This window comes from Aegilops tauschii, chromosome 7 (assembly GCF_002575655.3).
Source record: "Aegilops tauschii subsp. strangulata cultivar AL8/78 chromosome 7, Aet v6.0, whole genome shotgun sequence".
Classification (NCBI taxonomy): Eukaryota; Viridiplantae; Streptophyta; class Magnoliopsida; order Poales; family Poaceae; genus Aegilops; species Aegilops tauschii.
The window spans coordinates 131,525,383-131,545,470 of record NC_053041.3 but is presented as its reverse complement, the minus strand read 5'-3'; the positions used below and the strand labels follow the sequence as shown (position 1 = coordinate 131,545,470).

General features: G+C 46.4%; 1 protein-coding gene across 1 annotated transcript; it reads right to left on the bottom strand.

Moving 5' to 3' along the window:
* Nucleotides 1-3,371: 3,371 nt before the first annotated feature.
* LOC109765696 (uncharacterized) lies at nucleotides 3,372-4,704 on the bottom strand. Its single transcript, XM_020324478.4, has 3 exons — nucleotides 4,279-4,704; nucleotides 4,031-4,153; nucleotides 3,372-3,927 (listed from the first exon to the last, which is right to left on the bottom strand). The coding sequence occupies exons 1-3, from the start codon at nucleotides 4,640-4,642 to the stop codon at nucleotides 3,527-3,529; spliced, it is 888 nt and encodes a 295-aa protein (XP_020180067.2). The 5' UTR covers nucleotides 4,643-4,704; the 3' UTR covers nucleotides 3,372-3,526.
* Nucleotides 4,705-20,088: the final 15,384 nt, after the last annotated feature.

Here is a 20,088-nt window from a genome sequence, read left to right as displayed (position 1 = left end):
TGGATCAACTACAATAAGCTTGGCAAAAATGCATGTCATGTTAAGAATCTGCCAGAAATATTTTATAGCAAAAGTAGAGCAAGATTGAGTCATGCTATGGTACTCTAAAATTGCAAACAAATGCAGGAATGGATCAACTACAACTATAGCTACAAAACATCCTTAGTGAACATCTCCAAAATATGCATGGATCTCTCTCTAGCATCAAGTTTACATGGCAACAAAATTACGGCAGACTAGGACTTAGAGAAAACACTAAGTCCCTGAAATCAGAAATATTACGGGGCCTACTTTGCATGCTTGTGCTAGTCACCATAAAGATTAAAAAAATACATGGACTACACCACTGGAAAGATGGCATGGCATACTTCAAAACACATGTAGAGCTCATGCTCAAAAGATGCACAGAATAAATGATACAAAAATGACAAATCTCCAAGTTCCAATAAGAACCAGAGATTAACAGCAACTAGCCCTCTTCCAACGAAGATTTGGGCATCAAGATAACCTCTAATGGACATGGTGGAATTGAACAAAATGAAGAGCATCACGAGTCGAATAATTTGACATATTATACGCGCGAATCGGAGCTACATGCACAAAGTTACGGCATCGGAAACATAGGCACTTGCTGATGGAATTCTGGGACTTGGGAAAAAAAACGAGGTCGGGAGAAGTCAACGCGGGGGAGTTACCAGATCGGATCTCGCGAGGCTGAGCTCGAGCTCGGCCGACGCCGGCGAGGCAGGGAGAGGGGCCGGCGGTCGGCGGTCGCCGGCGGAGGAGGAGGGACCCGGAGGGCGGCGGTCGGCGGAGGGGGGGTCGCCGGCCGGCGAGGGAGGCGGCGGAGCCCCGGCGACGGGCGGCGGCGGGGAGCCACCGGCGACGCGGCGGACGGGCGGCGCAGCCCTGGCGGCGGCGGGCGCGCGGGGAGGCGGCAGACGGGGCGTGGGCGCCGGGCGGCGGAGCTGCGGGCCGGGAGGGCCGGTCACGGGCCCGGCGGGCCTGGCGCGGCGGGGACGGCGGCGGGGGCGACGTGGCACGACGCCACTGGCCGGGAGCGGCGGCGCGTTTTGTCCGGCGGCGGCTGGACACGTCCGCCCGCGGAGAGGCGATTTAGGGTTACGGGGAGACTGCGATTTCGTTTTTCGGGATGCCCACATATAAATAGGTAGAGGGAGCTAGGAGGCTCCAAATGAGGTGCGGTTTTCGCCCACACGATCGTGATCGAACGACCTAGAGCATGGAAGAGAGTTTGGTGGGCTTTGGGCTGGTTTTGGAGGGGGTTTTTGCTGGATACTCAAATGGACATAGCGGAGGCCCGGTTAACCGTTGGAGTACCAAACGACATCCGAATGGAACGAAACTTGACCGGTAGTCTCCGGGTGGTATATTAAGACCACATGACAAGCCTCGGTCCATTCCGAGAAAGTTTGACACACGCACACGAAAGAAAACAAGAAGGGTGCACCGGGGGAGATAGGAGCGCCGGATTGGAAAACGGACAACGGGGAAAATGCTCGGATGCATGAGACGAACACGTATGCGAATGCAATGCATATGATGACATGATATGAAAATGCATGACATGACAAAATACAAAATGAAAACAAAACCCGACAACGGAGGGAAAAACATAACACATAGCCGGAAATGGCAAGAGTCGGAGTTACAAATATGGCAAGTAACATGCGGGAGTCGGAGTTACACATAACCATCAACGAAGAAGAGACCATTGTGCGAAATTCCATAATGCACTAATTTTACCATTGAGCAACATTTCCACTCTTCCTTTTCCAAATAGTATGACATAGTCAATAGACTCCATGATAGAACAATAAATCAAATCCCTTCTCATTGAAGTTGCACAGAGTGTCCTATAACAATAATAGTTTTCCTCCACAAGGGAGTTTCATGACATAATTTCTAATTCCAAAGTATTATAAATCTAGCATTTGTGCCAAAGAGAAATCATCTACCATTAAGTGAGAGTAAATTTCCTTTTCCACAAAGTGGTTCCCATTTTCCTCTGTAAATAAGTGATGCTCATAATAGATACTTCTTTGAATTCTTTCTCATGCCAGGTTAGTGTATTTATCATAATTTTCCTCCATTAGTGAATATGACGTACTTTCCAATTTCAGGTATATATTGTTTAGTATTTCCTTGGAATTGTTTGAAAGGATGAAAACCATATATATGATTGAGCACATATGAAAGATATTTCCCTAAAAATACATTCTAGATTGCATATAATTTCTGCACAATCTATCCGGTCTCATATTCAATAGGCAAAGAATTGGTCCATGATCCCAAAATGAAAAAAATGCAAGCCATTTATTACCAGTCGACCAAGTTCCAAAGTTTCCAGCATGATATTCCTTTTCCTCGTTAGTGGCATCATTATCAGGCTCTTCTGGTTCAAGGATATTCATAATGTAATCATCAGGTGTTCTCATAAGAAGAACACAAATTTTCCTTTCCAAACTGTATTATTTTCTTGTGAGCCATCTAATCTGTTTCTAAGTGATTCAGAGAAAATATAATGTTTGGTTCTATTACTCCCTCCGGTCCTTTTTACTCTGCATATTAGATTTGTGTCAAGTCAAACTTTGCAGAGTTTGACCAAATTTATATGAAAAAATACCAACATTTACAATACCAAAATATATACTATGAAACTACATTTCATAATGAATCTAACAATGTTGATTTGGCATTGTAAATGTTAATATCTTTTTCTATAAGTTTAGTCAAAGTTGAGATACTTTGACTTCAGACAAAACTTATATGCGGACTAAAAGGACCGAAGGGAGTACCAAGGAGAAGTACGTTACCGATGGGAGGAGACAAAGAAACCCAGCAAATAAGCAGCAAAGGAACCCGTGTCCCTGATGGCTTCTCCGAGTCTCGCGTGCCCGATGGCTTCTCTGAGGAGTGGTCCGGGGAACCAGGAGGGTGACGATCAATCTCACACAGCAAAATTAAGAAATCCGACTCAGTTCTTCAAGGTGAATCAGAGGCAAATTATCTAGTTTCTTTGTTTTGAACCATTGCGAGAGACTTCCCATCCGCTATGCAAACAAATATGATTGTTGAAAAGATCTGTTTTCCATTAACTGCGCCACGATCCTAAGTGTTTGACAGAAAAAAAACACAGCATGTTGCACCCTTGACTGTATAAAACAGCTGTCAAAGGGTGAAAATTCAAACCTCGGTTTAGTTTTGTGATGATGTACTCCCTTCGTTCTGAATTAATTGTCTTTTATATGTATCTAGACACGTTTTAGTGTTGAGCTGTATTTAATGGTAGGTACATCCGTATGTAGACAAAATTTAGACAACTAATTTGGACGGAGGTAATACTTATATGGCGATGATGAAAAATAATATATTTACACCGGCGTTTTTACACGAACATACATTGCAAGCGCAATCGCAATAACAAAACAGCATGCAAACTCCAAGCTTTCATTGCACTGCTACAAGCTTTGCTTTGCACAATTGCACTACTACCTATCTTCGATCAGTCAACCGTCACAGAGACTGCGACATGCACCGGTGGAGTAGTTGAAAGGAACAGGTCGCACACTTTGGAGCGCCAGTCTGGGTCCGACGACCGGATGTACCCGGCGGACCTCCTCTTGTAGTCCTCGAGGGGCAGCACCCCCCGGCGGCGGAGCGCTTCCTCGTCGCGCAGCAGAGACCCGACCACGTCGGCCTTGTGCCCGCAGTTCCGGTGCTTGTAGCCGCAGTAGCCCGCGGCACGCCGGAAGGTGCGAAGCGCGCCCTGCAGGTCCTGCTGGTCCATGTAGAACTCGGCTAACTCCAGGCAGCTGGTGGCGGCCAGCTGCAGGTCGCCGGTCCTGGCGAACAGCGTCGTCGCCTCCTCCAGCGCCTGCTCCACGTACTCTACCTCGTACTTGGCTGCACGCACAAGACAACACATGGACGGATAATAATCAGAATCATGGATAGACACACGTTTGTCTTCGATCAGAATCACGGCCTACATATTAGATGCACGTACGTTTGTGTTCGATCTCGATGAAGCATTTAGCAGATCGCAGCAACGCGGTGGCCGCGCGCGGTTCATCGCCGAGCTGAATGTCGTACAGAGCCTGCTCCGCGAACGCCAGTGCAGCTTCTCTCCCTGGCACACAGTACAGCACAATATGCATCAGATCAGCCTGCTTAATTGCCTCGACTAGTCATATCAAGCATCAAGGGGACAAGATGAAAATACTGAGTAGTAGTAAGTAAATAATTTGGCCGTACAGTTTAAGGCGATGAGGTAGCAGAGGGCCGAGTCCTTGAGGTCCTGCCAGGTCTCGAAGACGGTCCCTTGCCGGAAGGCCCTGCCCCTCAGCACGCGCGCGCGCGCCTCCAGAGCCGCCGGCCCTTGCCTCTCCTCCTCGAAGAGTATTATGTCCTCCTGCTCCTGCTGCTGCTGCTGAGATCGATCGTCCTCCGCCTTCTTCCGTTCCTCGTCGCGCCGAGGGATCGACATCTGTTCTAGTATGTTCTTCTGCTCCTCGTAAGCGATCGACATGTCTTTCTCGTCCTCGTCGTGCCGGGGGATCGGTTCGTAGCCGCGGCGGCGAGCGTCGCGTCGGTCCAGAAACGACGACGCTGTACCCATCACGGCGGCGGCGGATTGGGTTCAGCTGTGGATGTTCTCTACCCCTTTTTTTTAGGGGACTGTACCTTTACCTTTGTTTCTTTTTTTCTATCGGGAGCGGGACTGCATGTACTACGTATATATACACGCTTTGGGATCCACCGGCCGGGTCCTAGTCGGACGCGCACTTGACTTTTTTTTTAGGGCCGCACTTGACTTTCTCCAATTTCCTTTTTCTTTCTTATTATATTCACTTTTACCCCAAGGAACATGTGTTGGGATTGGAAAAACCCTATACGACGCTCCCTGCGTCAAGTTTTCTTTTTCGAAAACTAACGCCCACATGTGTGGGCGTTAGCCAACTCGCCCACACGCCTCAATCGCCGTCGAGTGCCTTTTGCACGAATCTTGGCACGAGAAGGCTGATTTTGTGTGCCACGTAGGACAACTCGTGTGTGTGGCGTGTGAGGAAGTTCGCCCGCACGCCGGTTTTCTCTCCGCGGTCAACGGTTGCCAGTCGGGGCGTGCGGTGGAATTGCTGTCGCGCCCGCACGTCACGCCCGACTGCGGTTGCCGTCTACCACGTCTTGCCACTTCGCCCCTCCCCTCGCGGTTCCATTACTCCCCTCCACTTCATTACTCCCCCAACCCACCATCCATATCAGTTCAGTCGATTGGAGGAGGAGCCGAGAGGAGAAGGCGGTGGCGGAGGCGGAAGAGTCGACGGCATTCGCGGCCGTTGGTGGGGCTCCGGAGCGTCGTCACCGGAGAGCCGCAGATTGAAGGTAATGCTCCATCCCACGCTCACATTCCTGCCTGCATTCCCCCCTGTGTGGTCAATTTCCGCTCGAGATTCCTCGAGATTCCGGTGGTTTCGCGGTGCTCCGGCGTCCCCATCGGCGGTGGAGTCCGGTGCTTGCCGTTTAGGGCGGCCTTGCGCAGTTTCGTCGCTGCCGCGGTGGCAGCCATGCCGGTGTGGATCGGCCTGTCCGCAGCCACATCCGGGTTCTGCCTTGCGATTGAGCCGGCGATTTTTCTAGATGTTAGTTATGTATTGCTTCGGAATGCTATGGCCATAAGTGTAGGGAGTTTTTTGTTGTTAAATTTCAGGATATGATAGTTGCAATGAACCCTAGATCTAGTTAGGTGCATTTCAAAGTGTAGGATAATGGCAGCCATGGCATTTTCAACAACTATCTTCACTGATGGCAACTAATTTTTTGATCAACCGTGTCAGTTGCCACAAATATGCTTTTCATGTGGCAACTAATTTTGTGAACACACTATGGCTGTTGCCATGCTGTAGGCAGGATAATGGGCAAATTCACTGTACTATAGACTCAGTTTGCGTTTTGCCACGCTGACTTGTGATTTCTGAACATATTTGGCTGTATTACATGGCAACTCATTTTTTATATGAGGCCATGGTGTGAATTGCCACATTACATGCCGTGTAGTGGAAGTTGTTTGCCCTTTTTTGAAGTGCCTTGCATTTAACATGGCAACTTGAACCCAGTACATTTGCTTGTGAACACATGGCAACTTATTTTTATATGAAGTCAGGGTGTGAGTTGCCACATTATATGTTTGTGCAGTGGAAGATGTGTGCCTTTTTTTGTAGTGTCTTGTGCTAACATGGCAACTTGAACATTTTTAAAGTGCCTTACGATCTGTACATTTTTATGAAGCCAATGTGTTTAGTTGCCACATTTCTTGTTGGACAATCCTAGGGGGTGTGGGTGTTCCTATGATCTTGCCTCATTGTTGCCACTTTCAATTGAGCCAATATGGCAAGTAGATTCTGCTAGGTGGAAACTGCTTCCTTCATAAGCTCATACACGTCCAGTTTGCCATGCTTCTGCATTTTCTTTTCCATTTTTGATTTATTTTTTCTGCCTTTTTGTGCATGTTCAGCACATGGCAATTACTATCCTCTTTCAGATGCTTAAACTTTGGGGCAACCATTAGAGTTTTAATTTTTTGTTCATCGATGATATCAAGTGAATACTTAATTTATGCAGTTCTTTCTGTATCTGTCGGCTGTGTTTTCATTTCACCCTGACATGTGTTTTGTTCTTACCTCAGCACAATGGCTCGCGGCGACCATCAAGACGATGATGATGACTTCATGGAGTTACCGCAACAGAATCGCGCAACTGGTCGTACAAAAGATGGCGATGAGGTCACTTTTCCACCCCCATATGTTTTAATGTCACATTGAATTTGTAATCTTCTGTTAGAAACCAAATTTTCATGACACTCAAACATGGCAACAAATGATCATTTGTCTGTTATGCAGAAGAAGAAACGTTATCGCAATAGGGCTTCACAAGAACGCCTGACTATATTGACCGTGTGATTTACTGACGAGCAGAAGGGAGCTGCTGGTGAGATGGGGATGCAGGCTCTGATGGATGTTCGGTGCAAGAACCTAGGGAACCCTGTATGCGACTGGCTCGGTGAGATTTATGGTCCTGCCTCCAAGGAATTTGTGATTCCGGGACGTGGAAGACTGCCTTTGGATGAGGAATCCATGTTCTGCACTTTGGGTGTGCCCCATGGAGAAATCAAAGTCCCGTACGAGGTGAATAATAAGATTGAGGAAGCCTTGTTCGCCTGTTTGTTTCCTGGGATGGCATCCATGCCGAATACGACTGTGCTGGCAACTTCGCTGGAGGGCATGAAAACCCATGGCGAGGTTTTTAAGATGAAGCTCCTCATGTACCTGATCTCAGCTGTTTTTGCGCCTACCACATCTCTTCGCCCAAGCAACAAGTGCTTCCCCATCCTGGTGAATGCTCTATCTCTACTCCTTTCTTCCTTCAATTTTTTTATTCTGATGTCATCTATAAGCTAGTCACTGCCAGTTTTTTGATGCTTTCATTTGAATGCTGATGCGGCAACTTTTTGTCCTGAAATTTGTGTCATGCAGGCGAAGCTGAAAGACGTGAAGAACATGAATTGGTGTAAATTCATCGCGGACTTCCTGCATGATGCATTCTCAAACAAGAAGTACCAGAAGGGCTGTGACTGCACTTAATGGTATTTTCCCTACTCTTTTGCAAATACTCTTACAACGGTTGAATGTTTTCCTAAATCAACATGTCAGCTGTTGATAAGTGTGAACCATACAAGATCATGCATGGCAACCCTTTTGTTTTCAATGTTTATGTGAATTGTTTACATGTGAAAGTGACTTCTGTTTGATCCATGGCATCTGTGGTTGCTGCCTACAAGGCAATAGCATTTTGCAACAACACAAAAAAAATGTTCATTTCATACATCCACTCTCTGTTTATACAATATGCATGGCAACCATGATGTTGACCTTGTGGCAACTATCATCATAACAAGATGGCAACTGCCAGCACAGCATGATGGCAACTAACACAGATAGATGGCAAATCTTTTCCCTTTCATTCCCTTCCAACTTGATGACTGAAGTGAAGGAAATATGCCCTAGAGGCAATAATAAAGTATTATATATTTCCTTATATCATGATAAATGTTTATTATTCATGCTAGAATTGTATTGACCGGAAACATAATACATGTGTGAATACATAGACAAACAGAGTGTCACTAGTATGCCTCTACTTGACTAGCTCGTTAATCAAAGATGGTTATGTTTCCTAGCCATAGACATGAGTTGTCATTTGATTAACGGGATCACCTCATTAAGAGAATGACGTGATTGACATGACCCATTACGTTAGCTTAGCACCCGATCGTTTAGTATGTTGCTATTGCTTTCTTCATGACTTATACATGTTCCTATGACTATGAGATTATGCAACTCCCGTTTACCGGAGGAACACTTTGTGTGCTACCAAACGTCACAACGTAAATGGGTGATTATAAAGGTGCTCTACAGGTGTCTCCAAAGGTACTTGTTGGGTTGGCGTATTTCGAGATTAGGATTTGTCACTCCGATTGTCGGAGAGGTATCTCTGGGCCCACTCGGTAATGCACATCACTATAAGCCTTGCAAGCATTGTGACTAATGAGTTAGTTGCGGGATGATGTATTACGGAACGAGTAAAGAGACTTGCCGGTAACGAGATTGAACTAGGTATCGAGATACCGACGATCGAATCTCGGGCAAGTAACATACCGATGACAAAGGGAACAACGTATGTTGTTATGCGGTCTGACCGATAAAGATCTTCGTAGAATATGTGGGAGCCAATATGGGCATCCAGGTCCCGCTATTGGTTATTGACCGGAGAGGTGTCTCAGTCATGTCTACATAGTTCTCGAACCCGAAGGGTCCGCACGCTTAAAGTTACCATGACAGTTTTATTATGAGTTTATATGTTTTGATGTACCGAAGGTTGTTCGGAGTCCCGGATGTGATCACGGACATGACGAGGAGTCTCGAAATGGTCGAGACGTAAAGATTGATATATTGGACGACTATATTCGGACACTGGAAGTGTTCCGGAGAAGTTTCGGATTAAACCGGAGTGCCGGAGGGTTACCGGAACCCCCCGGGGAAGTATTGGGCCTTAGTGGGCCTTGAGGGGAGAGAGAGGGCAGAAGCCAGGAGGTGGTGCGCCCCCTCCCAGGAGGAGTCCTAGTTGGACTAGGAGAGGGGGGCGCAGCCCCCTTTCCCTCTCCCTCTCCCTCTCTTTCCTTCCCCCCTTCTTTTCCTAGTAGGACTAGGAAAGGGGAGTCCTACTCCTACTAGGAGGAGGAATCCCCCCCTCTCCTTGGCGCGCCCATAGGCAGCCGGCCTCCCCCTTGCTCCTTTATATACGGGGGCAGGGGGCACCTCTATACACACTTGATATACGATATTTTAGCCATGTGCGGTGCCCCCCTCCACCAGATTACACCTCGATAATATCGTTGCGGAGCTTAGGCGAAGCCCTGCGTCGGTAGAACATCATCATCGTCACCACGCCGTCATGCTGACAAAACTCTCCCTCAACACTCGGCTGGATCGAAGTTCGAGGGACGTCATCGAGCTGAACGTGTGTAGAGCTCGGAGGTGCCGTACGTTCGGTACTTGACCGGTCGGATCGTGAAGACGTGCGACTACATCAATCGCGTTGTGATAACGCTTCCGCTGTCGGTCTACGAGGGTACGTGGACAACACTCTCCCCTCTCGTTGCTATGCATCACCATGATCTTGCGTGTGCGTAGGAATTTTTTTGAAATTACTACGTTCCCCAACAGTGGCATCCGAGCCTCTTTTTATGCGTTGATGCTATGCACGAGTAGAACACAAGTGAGTTGTGGGTGATATAAGTCATACTGCTTACCAGCATGTCATACTTTGGTTCAGCGGTATTGTGAGATGAAGCGGCCCGGACCGACATTACGCGTACGCTTACGCGAGACTGGTTTCACCATTGCGAGCACTCGTTGCTTAAAGGTGACCGGCGGGTGTCTGTCTCTCTCACTTTAGTTGAACCGAGTGTGGCTACGCCCGGTCCTTGCGAAGGTTAAAACAACACCAACTTGACAAACTATCGTTGTGGTTTTGATGCGTAGGTAAGAACGGTTCTTGCTAAGCCCGTAGCAGCCACGTAAAACTTGCAACAACAAAGTAGAGGACGTCTAACTTGATTTTGCAGGGCATGTTGTGATGTGATATGGTCAAGACATGATGTGATATAATTTGTTGTATGAGATGATCATGTTTTGTAACCGAGTTATCGGCAACTGGCAGGAGCCATATGGTTGTCGCTTTATTGTATGAGATGCAATCGCCATGTAATAGTTTTACTTTATCACTAAGCGGTAGCGATAGTCGTAAAAGCAATAAGTTGGCGAGATGACAACGATAGTATGATGGAGATCAAGGTGTCGCGCCGGTGACGATGGTGATCATGACGGTGCTTCGGAGATGGAGATCACGAGCACGGTGCTTCGGAGATGGAGATGACAAGCACAAGATGATGATGGCCATATCATATCACTTATATTGATTGCATGTGATGTTAATCTTTTATGCATCTTATCTTGCTTTGATTGACGGTAGCATTATAAGATGATCTCTCACTAAAATTTCAAGATAAAAGTGTTCTCCCTGAGTATGCACCGTTGCGAAAGTTCTTCGTGCTGAGACACCACGTGTTAATCGGGTGTGATAGGCTCTACGTTCAAATACAACGGGTGCAAAACAGTTGCACACGCGGAATACTCAGGTTAAACTTTACGAGCCTAGCATATGTACAGATATGGCCTCAGAACACAAAGACCGAAAGGTCGAGCATGAATCATATAGTAGATATGATCAACATAGTGATGTTCACCATTGAAACTACTCCATCTCACGTGTTAATCGGACATGGTTTAGTTGCTTTGGATCACGTAATCACTTAGATGATTAGAGGGATGTCTATCTAAGTGGGAGTTCTTAAGTAATATGATTAATTGAACTTAAATTTATCATGAACTTAGTACCTGATAGTATCTTGCTTGTCTATGTTAATTGTAGATAAATGGCCCGTGCTGTTGTTCCGTTGAATTTTAATGCGTTCCTTGAGAAAGCTAAGTTGAAAGATGATGGTAGCAATTACACGGACTGGGTCCGTAACTTGAGGATTATCCTCATTGCTGCATAGAAGAATTACGTCCTAGAAGCACCGCTAGGTGCCAGGCCTCCTACAAGAGCGACGCCAGAAGTTATGAACGTCTGGCAGAGCAAAGCTTATGACTACTCAATAGTTCAGTGTGCCATGCTTTACGGCTTAGAACCGGGTCTTCAACGACGTTTTGAACGTCATGGAGCATATGAGATGTTCCAGGAGTTGAAGTTAATATTTCAAGCAAATGCCCGGATTGAGAGATATGAAGTCTCCAATAAGTTCTATAGCTGCAAGATGGAAGAAAATAGTTCTGTCAGTGAGCATATACTCAGAATGTCTGGGTATAATAATCACTTGATTCAACTGGGAGTTCAACTTCCGGATGATTGCGTCATTGACAGAATTCTTCAATCACTGCCACCAAGCTACAAGAGCTTCGTGATGAACTATAACATGCAAGGGATGAATAAGACAATTTCCGAGCTCTTCGCAATGCTGAAGGCAGCGGAGGTAGAAATCAAAAAGGAGCATCAAGTGTTGATGGTCAGTAAAACCACTAGTTTCAAGAAAAAGGGCAAAGGGAAGAAGAAGGGGGACTTCAAGAAGAATAGCAAGCAAGTTGCTGTTCAGGAGAAGAAACCCAAGTCTAGACCTAAGCCTGAAACTGAGTGCTTCTACTGTAAGCAGACTGGTCACTGGAAGCGGAACTGCCCCAAGTATTTGGCGGATAAGAAGGATGGCAAGGTTAACAAAGGTATATGTGATATACATGTTATTGATGTGTACCTTACTAATGCTCGCAGTAGCACCTGGGTATTTGATACTGGTTCTGTTGCTAATATTTGCAACTCGAAACAGGGGCTACGGATTAAGCGAAGATTGGCTAAGGACGAGGTGACGATGCGCGTGGGAAATGGTTCCAAAGTCGATGTGATCGCCGTCGGCACGCTACCTCTACATCTACCTTCGGGATTAGTTTTAGACCTAAATAATTGTTATTTGGTGCCAGCGTTGAGCATGAACATTATATCTGGATCTTGTTTGATGCGAGTCGGTTATTCATTTAAATCAGAGAATAATGGTTGTTCTATTTATATGAATAATATCTTTTATGGTCGTGCACCCTTGAAGAGTGGTCTATTTTTAATGAATCTCGATAGTAGTGACACACATATTCATAATGTCGAAGCCAAAAGATGCAGAGTTGATAATGACAGTGCAACTTATTTGTGGCACTGCCGTTTAGGTCATATCGGTGTAAAGCGCATGAAGAAACTCCATGCTGATGGACTTTTGGAATCACTTGGTACTTGCGAACCGTGCCTCATGGGCAAGATGACAAAAACACCGTTCTCCGGAACTATGGAGAGAGCAACAAATTTGTTGGAAATCATACATATAGATGTATGTGGTCCAATGAATATTGAGGCTCGTGGCGGATATCGTTATTTTCTCACCTTCACAGATGATTTGAGCAGATATGGGTATATCTACTTAATGAAACATAAGTCTGAAACATTTGAAAAGTTCAAAGAATTTCAGAGTGAAGTTGAAAATCATCGTAACAAGAAAATAAAATTCCTACGATCTGATCATGGAGGAGAATATTTGAGTTACGAGTTTGGCCTACATTTGAAACAATGCGGAATAGTTTCGCAACTCACGCCACCCGGAACACCACAGCGTAATGGCGTGTCCGAACGTCGTAATCGTACTTTATTAGATATGGTGCGAACTATGATGTCTCTTACTGATTTACCGCTATCGTTTTGGGGTTATGCTTTAGAGACGGCTGCATTCACTCTAAATAGGACACCATCAAAATCCGTTGAGACGACGCCTTTTGAACTATGGTTTGGCAAGAAACCAAAGTTGTCGTATCTTAAAGTTTGGGGTTGCGATGCTTATGTGAAGAAACTTCAACCTGATAAGCTCGAACCTAAATCGGAGAAATGTGTCTTCATAAGATACCCAAAGGAGACCGTTGGGTACACCTTCTATCACAGATCCGAAGGCAAGATACTCGTTGCTAGGAATGGATCCTTTCTAGAGAAGGAGTTTCTCTCGAAAGATGTGAGTGGGAGGAAAGTAGAACTTGATGAGGTAACTGTACTTGCTCCCTTATTGGAAAGTAGATCATCACAGAAATCAGTTTCTGCGACACCTACACCAAGTAGTGAGGAAGTTAATGATAATGATCATGAAACTTCAGATCAAGTTATTACTGAACTTCGTAGGTCAACTAGATCAAGATCCGCACCAGAGTGGTACGGTAATCCTGTTCTGGAGGTCATGTTACTAGACCATGACGAACCTACGAACTATGAAGAAGCGATGGTGAGCCCAGATTCCGCAAAATGGCTTGAAGCCATGAAATCCGAGATGGGATCCATGTATGAGAACAAAGTATGGACTTTGGTTGACTTGCCCGATGGTCGGCAAGCCATTGAAAATAAATGGATCTTCAAAAAGAAGACTGACGCTGATGGTAATGTTACTGTCTATAAAGCTCGACTTGTTGCGAAAGTTTTTTGACAAGTTCAAGGGATTGACTACGATGAGACCTTCTCACCCGTAGCGATGCTTAAGTCTGTCCGAATCATGTTAGCAGTTGCCGCATTTTATGATTATGAAATTTGGCAAATGGATGTCAAAACTGCATTCCTGAATGGTTTTCTGGAAGAAGAGTTGTATATGATGCAACCGGAAGGTTTTGTCGATCCAAAGGGAGCTAACAAAGTGTGCAAGCTCCAGCGATCCATTTATGGACTGGTGCAAGCCTCTCGGAGTTGGAATAAACGCTTTGATAGTGTGATCAAAGCATTTGGTTTTATACAGACTTTTGGAGAAGCCTGTATTTACAAGAAAGTGAGTGGGAGCTCGATAGCATTTCTGATATTATATGTGGATGACATATTACTGATTGGAAATGATATAGAATTTCTGGATAGCATAAAGGGATACTTGAATAAGAGTTTTTCAATGAAAGACCTCGGTGAAGCTGCATATATATTAGGCATTAAGATCTATAGAGATAGATCAAGACGCTTAATTGGACTTTCACAAAGCACATACCTTGACAAAGTTTTGAGGAAGTTCAAAATGGATCAAGCAAAGAAAGGGTTCTTGCCTGTACTACAAGGTGTGAGATTGAGTAAGACTCAATGCCCGACCACTGCAGAAGATAGAGAGAAGATGAAAGATGTTCCCTATGCTTCAGCCATAGGCTCTATCATGTATGCAATGCTGTGTACCAGACCTGATGTGTCCCTTGCTATAAGTTTAGCAGGGAGGTACCAAAGTAATCCAGGAGTGGATCACTGGACAGCGGTCAAGAACATCCTGAAATACCTGAAAAGGACTAAGGATATGTTTCTCGTTTATGGAGGTGACAAAGAGCTCATCGTAAGTGGTTACGTTGATGCAAGCTTTGACACTGATCCGGACGATTCGAAATCGCAAACCGGATACGTATTTACATTGAACGGTGGAGCTGTCAGTTGGTGCAGTTCTAAGCAAAGTGTCGTGGCGGGAACTACGTGTGAAGCGGAATACATAGCTGCTTCGGAAGCAGCAAATGAAGGAGTCTGGATGAAGGAGTTCATGTCTGATCTAGGTGTCATACCTAGTACATCGGGACCAATGAAAATCTTTTGTGACAATACTGGTGCAATTGCCTTAGCAAAGGAATCCAGGTTTCACAAAAGAACCAAGCACATCAGAAGACGCTTCAATTCCATCCGGGATTTAGTCCAGGTGGGAGACATAGAAATTTGCAAGATACATACGGATCTGAATGTTGCAGACCCGTTGACTAAGCCTCTTCCACGAGCAAAACATGATCAGCACCAAGACTCCATGGGTGTAAGAATCATTATTATGTAATCTAGATTATTGACTCTAGTGCAAGTGGGAGACTGAAGGAAATATGCCCTAGAGGCAATAATAAAGTATTATATATTTCCTTATATCATGATAAATGTTTATTATTCATGCTAGAATTGTATTGACCGGAAACATAATACATGTGTGAATACATAGACAAACAGAGTGTCACTAGTATGCCTCTACTTGACTAGCTCGTTAATCAAAGATGGTTATGTTTCCTAGCCATAGACATGAGTTGTCATTTGATTAACGGTATCACCTCATTAGGAGAATGACGTGATTGACATGACCCATTACGTTAGCTTAGCACCCGATCGTTTAGTATGTTGCCATTGCTTTCTTCATGACTTATACATGTTCCTATGACTATGAGATTATGAAACTCCCGTTTACTGGAGGAACACTTTGTGTGCTACCAAACGTCACAACGTAAATGGGTGATTATAAAGGTGCTCTACAGGTGTCTCCAAAGGTACTTGTTGGGTTGGCGTATTTCGAGATAAGGATTTGTCACTCCGATTGTCGGAGAGGTATCTCTGGGCCCACTCGGTAATGCACATCACTATAAGCCTTGCAAGCATTGTGACTAATGAGTTAGTTGCGGGATGATGTATTACGGAATGAGTAAAGAGACTTGCCGGTAACGAGATTGAACTAGGTATCGAGATACCGACGATCGAATCTTGGGCAAGTAACATACCGATGACAAAGGGAACAACGTATGTTGTTATGCGGTCTGACCGATAAAGATCTTCGTAGAATATGTGGGAGCCAATATGGGCATCCAGGTCCCGCTATTGGTTATTGACCGGAGAGGTGTCTCGGTCATGTCTACATAGTTCTCGAACCCGAAGGGTCCGCACGCTTAAAGTTACCATGACAGTTTTATTATGAGTTTATATGTTTTGATGTACCGAAGGTTGTTCAGAGTCCCGGATGTGATCACGGACATGACGAGGAGTCTCGAAATGGTCGAGACGTAAAGATTGATATATTGGACGACTATATTCGGACACCGGAAGTGTTCCGGAGAAGTTTCGGATTAAACCGGAGTGCCGGAGGGTTACCGGAACCCCCCGGGGAAGTATTGGGCCTTAGTGGGCCTTGAGGGGAGAGAGAGAGGGCAGCAGCCAGGAGGTGGTGCGCCCCCTCCCAGGAGGAGTCCTAGTTGGACTAGGAGAGGGGGGCGCAACCCCCTTTCCCTCTCCCTCTCCCTGTCTTTCCTTCCCCCCTTCTTTTCCTAGTAGGACTAGGAAAGGGGAGTCCTACTCCTACTAGGAGGAGGACTCCCCCCCTCTCCTTGGCGCGCCCATAGGTAGCCGGCCTCCCCCTTGCTCCTTTATATACGGGGGCAGGGGGGCACCTCTATACACACTTGATATACGATATTTTAGCCGTGTGCGGTGCCCCCCTCCACCAGATTACACCTCGATAATATCGTTGCGGAGCTTAGGCGAAGCCCTGCGTCGGTAGAACATCATCATCGTCACCATGCATTCGTGCTGACGAAACTCTCCCTCAACACTCGGCTGGATCGGAGTTCGAGGGACGTCATCGAGCTGAACATGTGTAGAGCTCGGAGGTGCCGTACGTTCGGTACTTGATCGGTCGGATCGTGAAGACGTACGACTACATGAACCGCGTTGTGATAACGCTTCCGCTGTCTGTCTACGAGGGTACGTGGACAACACTCTCCCCTCTCGTTGCTACGCATCACCATGATCTTGCGTGTGCGTAGGAATTTTTTTGAAATTACTACGTTCCCCAACATGAAGGACTCTACATTAGCTTCTTTTTTCAAAATAGCATGATGGCAACTGACATTTTTTTCTTTCAAATTGTGTATACCAGCTCATGTACGTTGATCGCTTTGATCTGTCCACCGTCGACTTTACTGGGATAGGAGGCCCGCCGCCTCCACATAAGTTTGATGTCTCTGCGTGGACGTACGATGCTGTCAAGGCTGTGCTTGCCGCAGACAGTGTAACTGATATGAAATATGGGAAACTGGAGGTTAGTTCTGCCTCCTTTCTTGCACGACATTCTTCAATTTCGATGCTGCATAACATATGAAAAAAATCCCCATACGGCAACCATCTGTGGCTAACAAGAGATGAATACCTTGTCAGCCATGGCTATCTGCGCATGGCACCCATGTCTGACGCCACACGGCAACTCCGCCATCCGTGTTAAAACTTCTATTTTCTCCCTCTCTTTTTTGCAATACATGAATTGTTAGTCGCTGTTCCTTATTTTCTCTCTTACATCCTAGTTGTTTTTGATGATTTCCAGCTGATGGCCAAGCATGGTACAGACTACGTCGTGTTTGGTGGGCCTCAAAACTTTGGCAAGTGGATGGACGTGCACTCAGCTCCGTCTTGTCCTGCTGAGGTAATCAAGGATGTTTATTTTGTTTTTTGAAATTGTTTTTCTCTTTTTTTGATATATCTCTATGGTTGTTTTTGTTTTATTTGTTCTTGCGCACGTGACTCTAATATGGTTGGTTACTGTTGCTTTTTGTTTCGTGCACAAGCGAGGGCACCTGTTGAGCATCTAGTTGGGCAGTTTGCTTCCGGCATGACCAACTTGCTCGGGAAGTTGGTTGAGGGTTGGACGGCACTTAATGGCTCTGACAGCGACGCGGTTGCGAGGCAGTTCACACCATTTGTTGCAGAGTGGACACATCGGCCAACTGGTTGTCGTGGCCGGTACGACTACAACAGCTCCCAGGAGCTTCCTGACACGCAAGATGAACTAGATGGAGATGTTGGTCTCGACAAGGACGATGATGATGACATGGAGAATGTGCAACATGAAACTGACGACGATGAACATGTTGAAGTTCGTGCAGGTGGTAAGAAGGACAAGGCTGCACCAGATGTCCCCCCCACCAGAGAAAGTCATTGAACAGACAGTTGCGAGAGACAAGGGGGTGTCGCCCTCAAAGAGGGGCAGGGCTCCAGAGGATGTTGGGCAGGGCTCTGTTGGCAAGAGGTCTAGGACCGATCCCTTAGCTGCTAGGAGGAGGTTCGACATCTATTTAGTGTTTTGTTTGTCTCTCCTTTTTAACAGACCAACCCTTTTTTTCATTGTTTGCTAAGCGTGGGATGATTTTCGTGTCTCACACTTGGTACCTTTTTTGCCATTTTTTATACGTGCAGTGAGGCGACAGCTGGTGGACAAGCAGTTATGAAGAAACAAGCACCAACGCCAACCCGTGTTTCTGCCCGATTGAACAAGGGTGCCCCCATTGCTGGTGACACCCCTTCCACTAGGTCGTCTCCTCGTACGTCGACGTCCAACACCGGGGATCCTGTCGTGTTGGTAGACTTGAGGAAGACAGTCAAGAAGTAGGTTATCCCTGTTTTTTCATTGTCATAGTGCTACATTTTTGCTTGATGCATTGTAGATCATATACAACCTTTTTAGTTTATACATTTATGCGGCAACTACCCGTTTGCTTTTCAATGCAACTATCCAGCTTGCCACATGGGCTACTGCCATCAGTCCCACATGGCAATTGCTGTTTTCTCATGATCTATTTTTTTGCTGCATGCCAACTCCTGCTTGTTCTGCATGGCAACTGCTAACTAGGCCACATGGCAATTCTTATTCCACTTATATGGCAACTACCAGCTTTCCACTGGCTTCCACCCCCCTACATTGTCTTGTGTGCTCATCCATACCTAGTTCTCAAATGGCAGCTCTGGCACATCACACATTTTTTTCATTTTTAAGATGGCTACCATGGCAACTATTTTGTTCAAATTTTTATACTTTTCATGTGCTTTTCTTGCAGGGTGAAGAAGACTACTACACGCGTGACCAAGCAGAACACTAGAGACCCACTCGAACGCATTCATTCAAAGCTGTTGACAGGTGGCAACTCAGATGTTCATGAGGCGCCAGTCAACAAAACTACTGCTGCACCGTCCACTGTTCCCACTAGCTCTGATGCAAGTGGCCGACCATCTCCGCCGGTTGCAGATGTGCAGGCTACAACAACAGGCATCCGTACATCTGGGAGTGATGAGTCAGTATCTGTTGGGGATATTACCACTGGGCGTAAACCGGCCAGGAGAGGCCGGGTTAACCCCATAAGTAGTTCATTATATCTGAAGCCCATGAAGACAGATGGTGACGCTTTATGAAGGCCCAGGGCCCAAAGCCGGTTTAAGGCTTGTAGGCATAAACCGACATTGATATGTAAACTTGTATTGTAAGATAGAAAGAGCAGAGACCGAGCCGGACATGTTTATGAGCCGGCCTCGGGATTCTGTAAACCGACGGGCGTCAACCCATGTATATAAGGGGACGACCCGGCGGCGGTTCAGGGACAACAACTCGAGACCCAGGCAAAGCGTATTCGCTCCCTGGTCATCGAAACCCAAGCAATCCCACAACAACTGGATCGTAGGCTTTTACCTTCACCGCAAGGGGCCGAACCAGTATAAACTCTCTTGCGTCCCTTGTCCTCTTTAACCCCTTTAAGTTAACCCGTAGCGATGGCTCCACGACTAAGTCCTTCCTCTAGGACATCTGCCGTGACAAAACCATGATAGTTGGCGCCCACCGTGGGGCTATCGCACGATGGTTTCAAGTTCTTAGAGGGCGGCTTCGAAGGACTCAAGGGCTACGCTGTGGGCTGGATGACCAAGAGTCGTCGTGGCAAGCTCTACATCGACGATGCAAGCTGGGGCCCCGTAGCCGGCTCAATCGAGTACGGGTACCGGGTCCCCTTTGGTGGCATACACGTCTTCATTGGCAAGATCGGCGAACCGGGCCCTGAGCCGGACATCTGCACCGACCTCGTCGAAACGGCTCAGCGTGCGAGACCTGCCTGGGTTAAGCCTGTCATGAAGCGTGCCTTCGTGGGAGTCATCCACGGAGGGGAACCTGAGGACAGATCGGAATCTGGTGGTGAAACCGTCATTTATTCCGGCGACGAGTCATCGACCGGAGAGACCGAGTCGTTATATCAGTTGCAAGATGGCCGGATTGGGGGCTATTCCGATGGCGACAGTATTCCGGACCCCTTT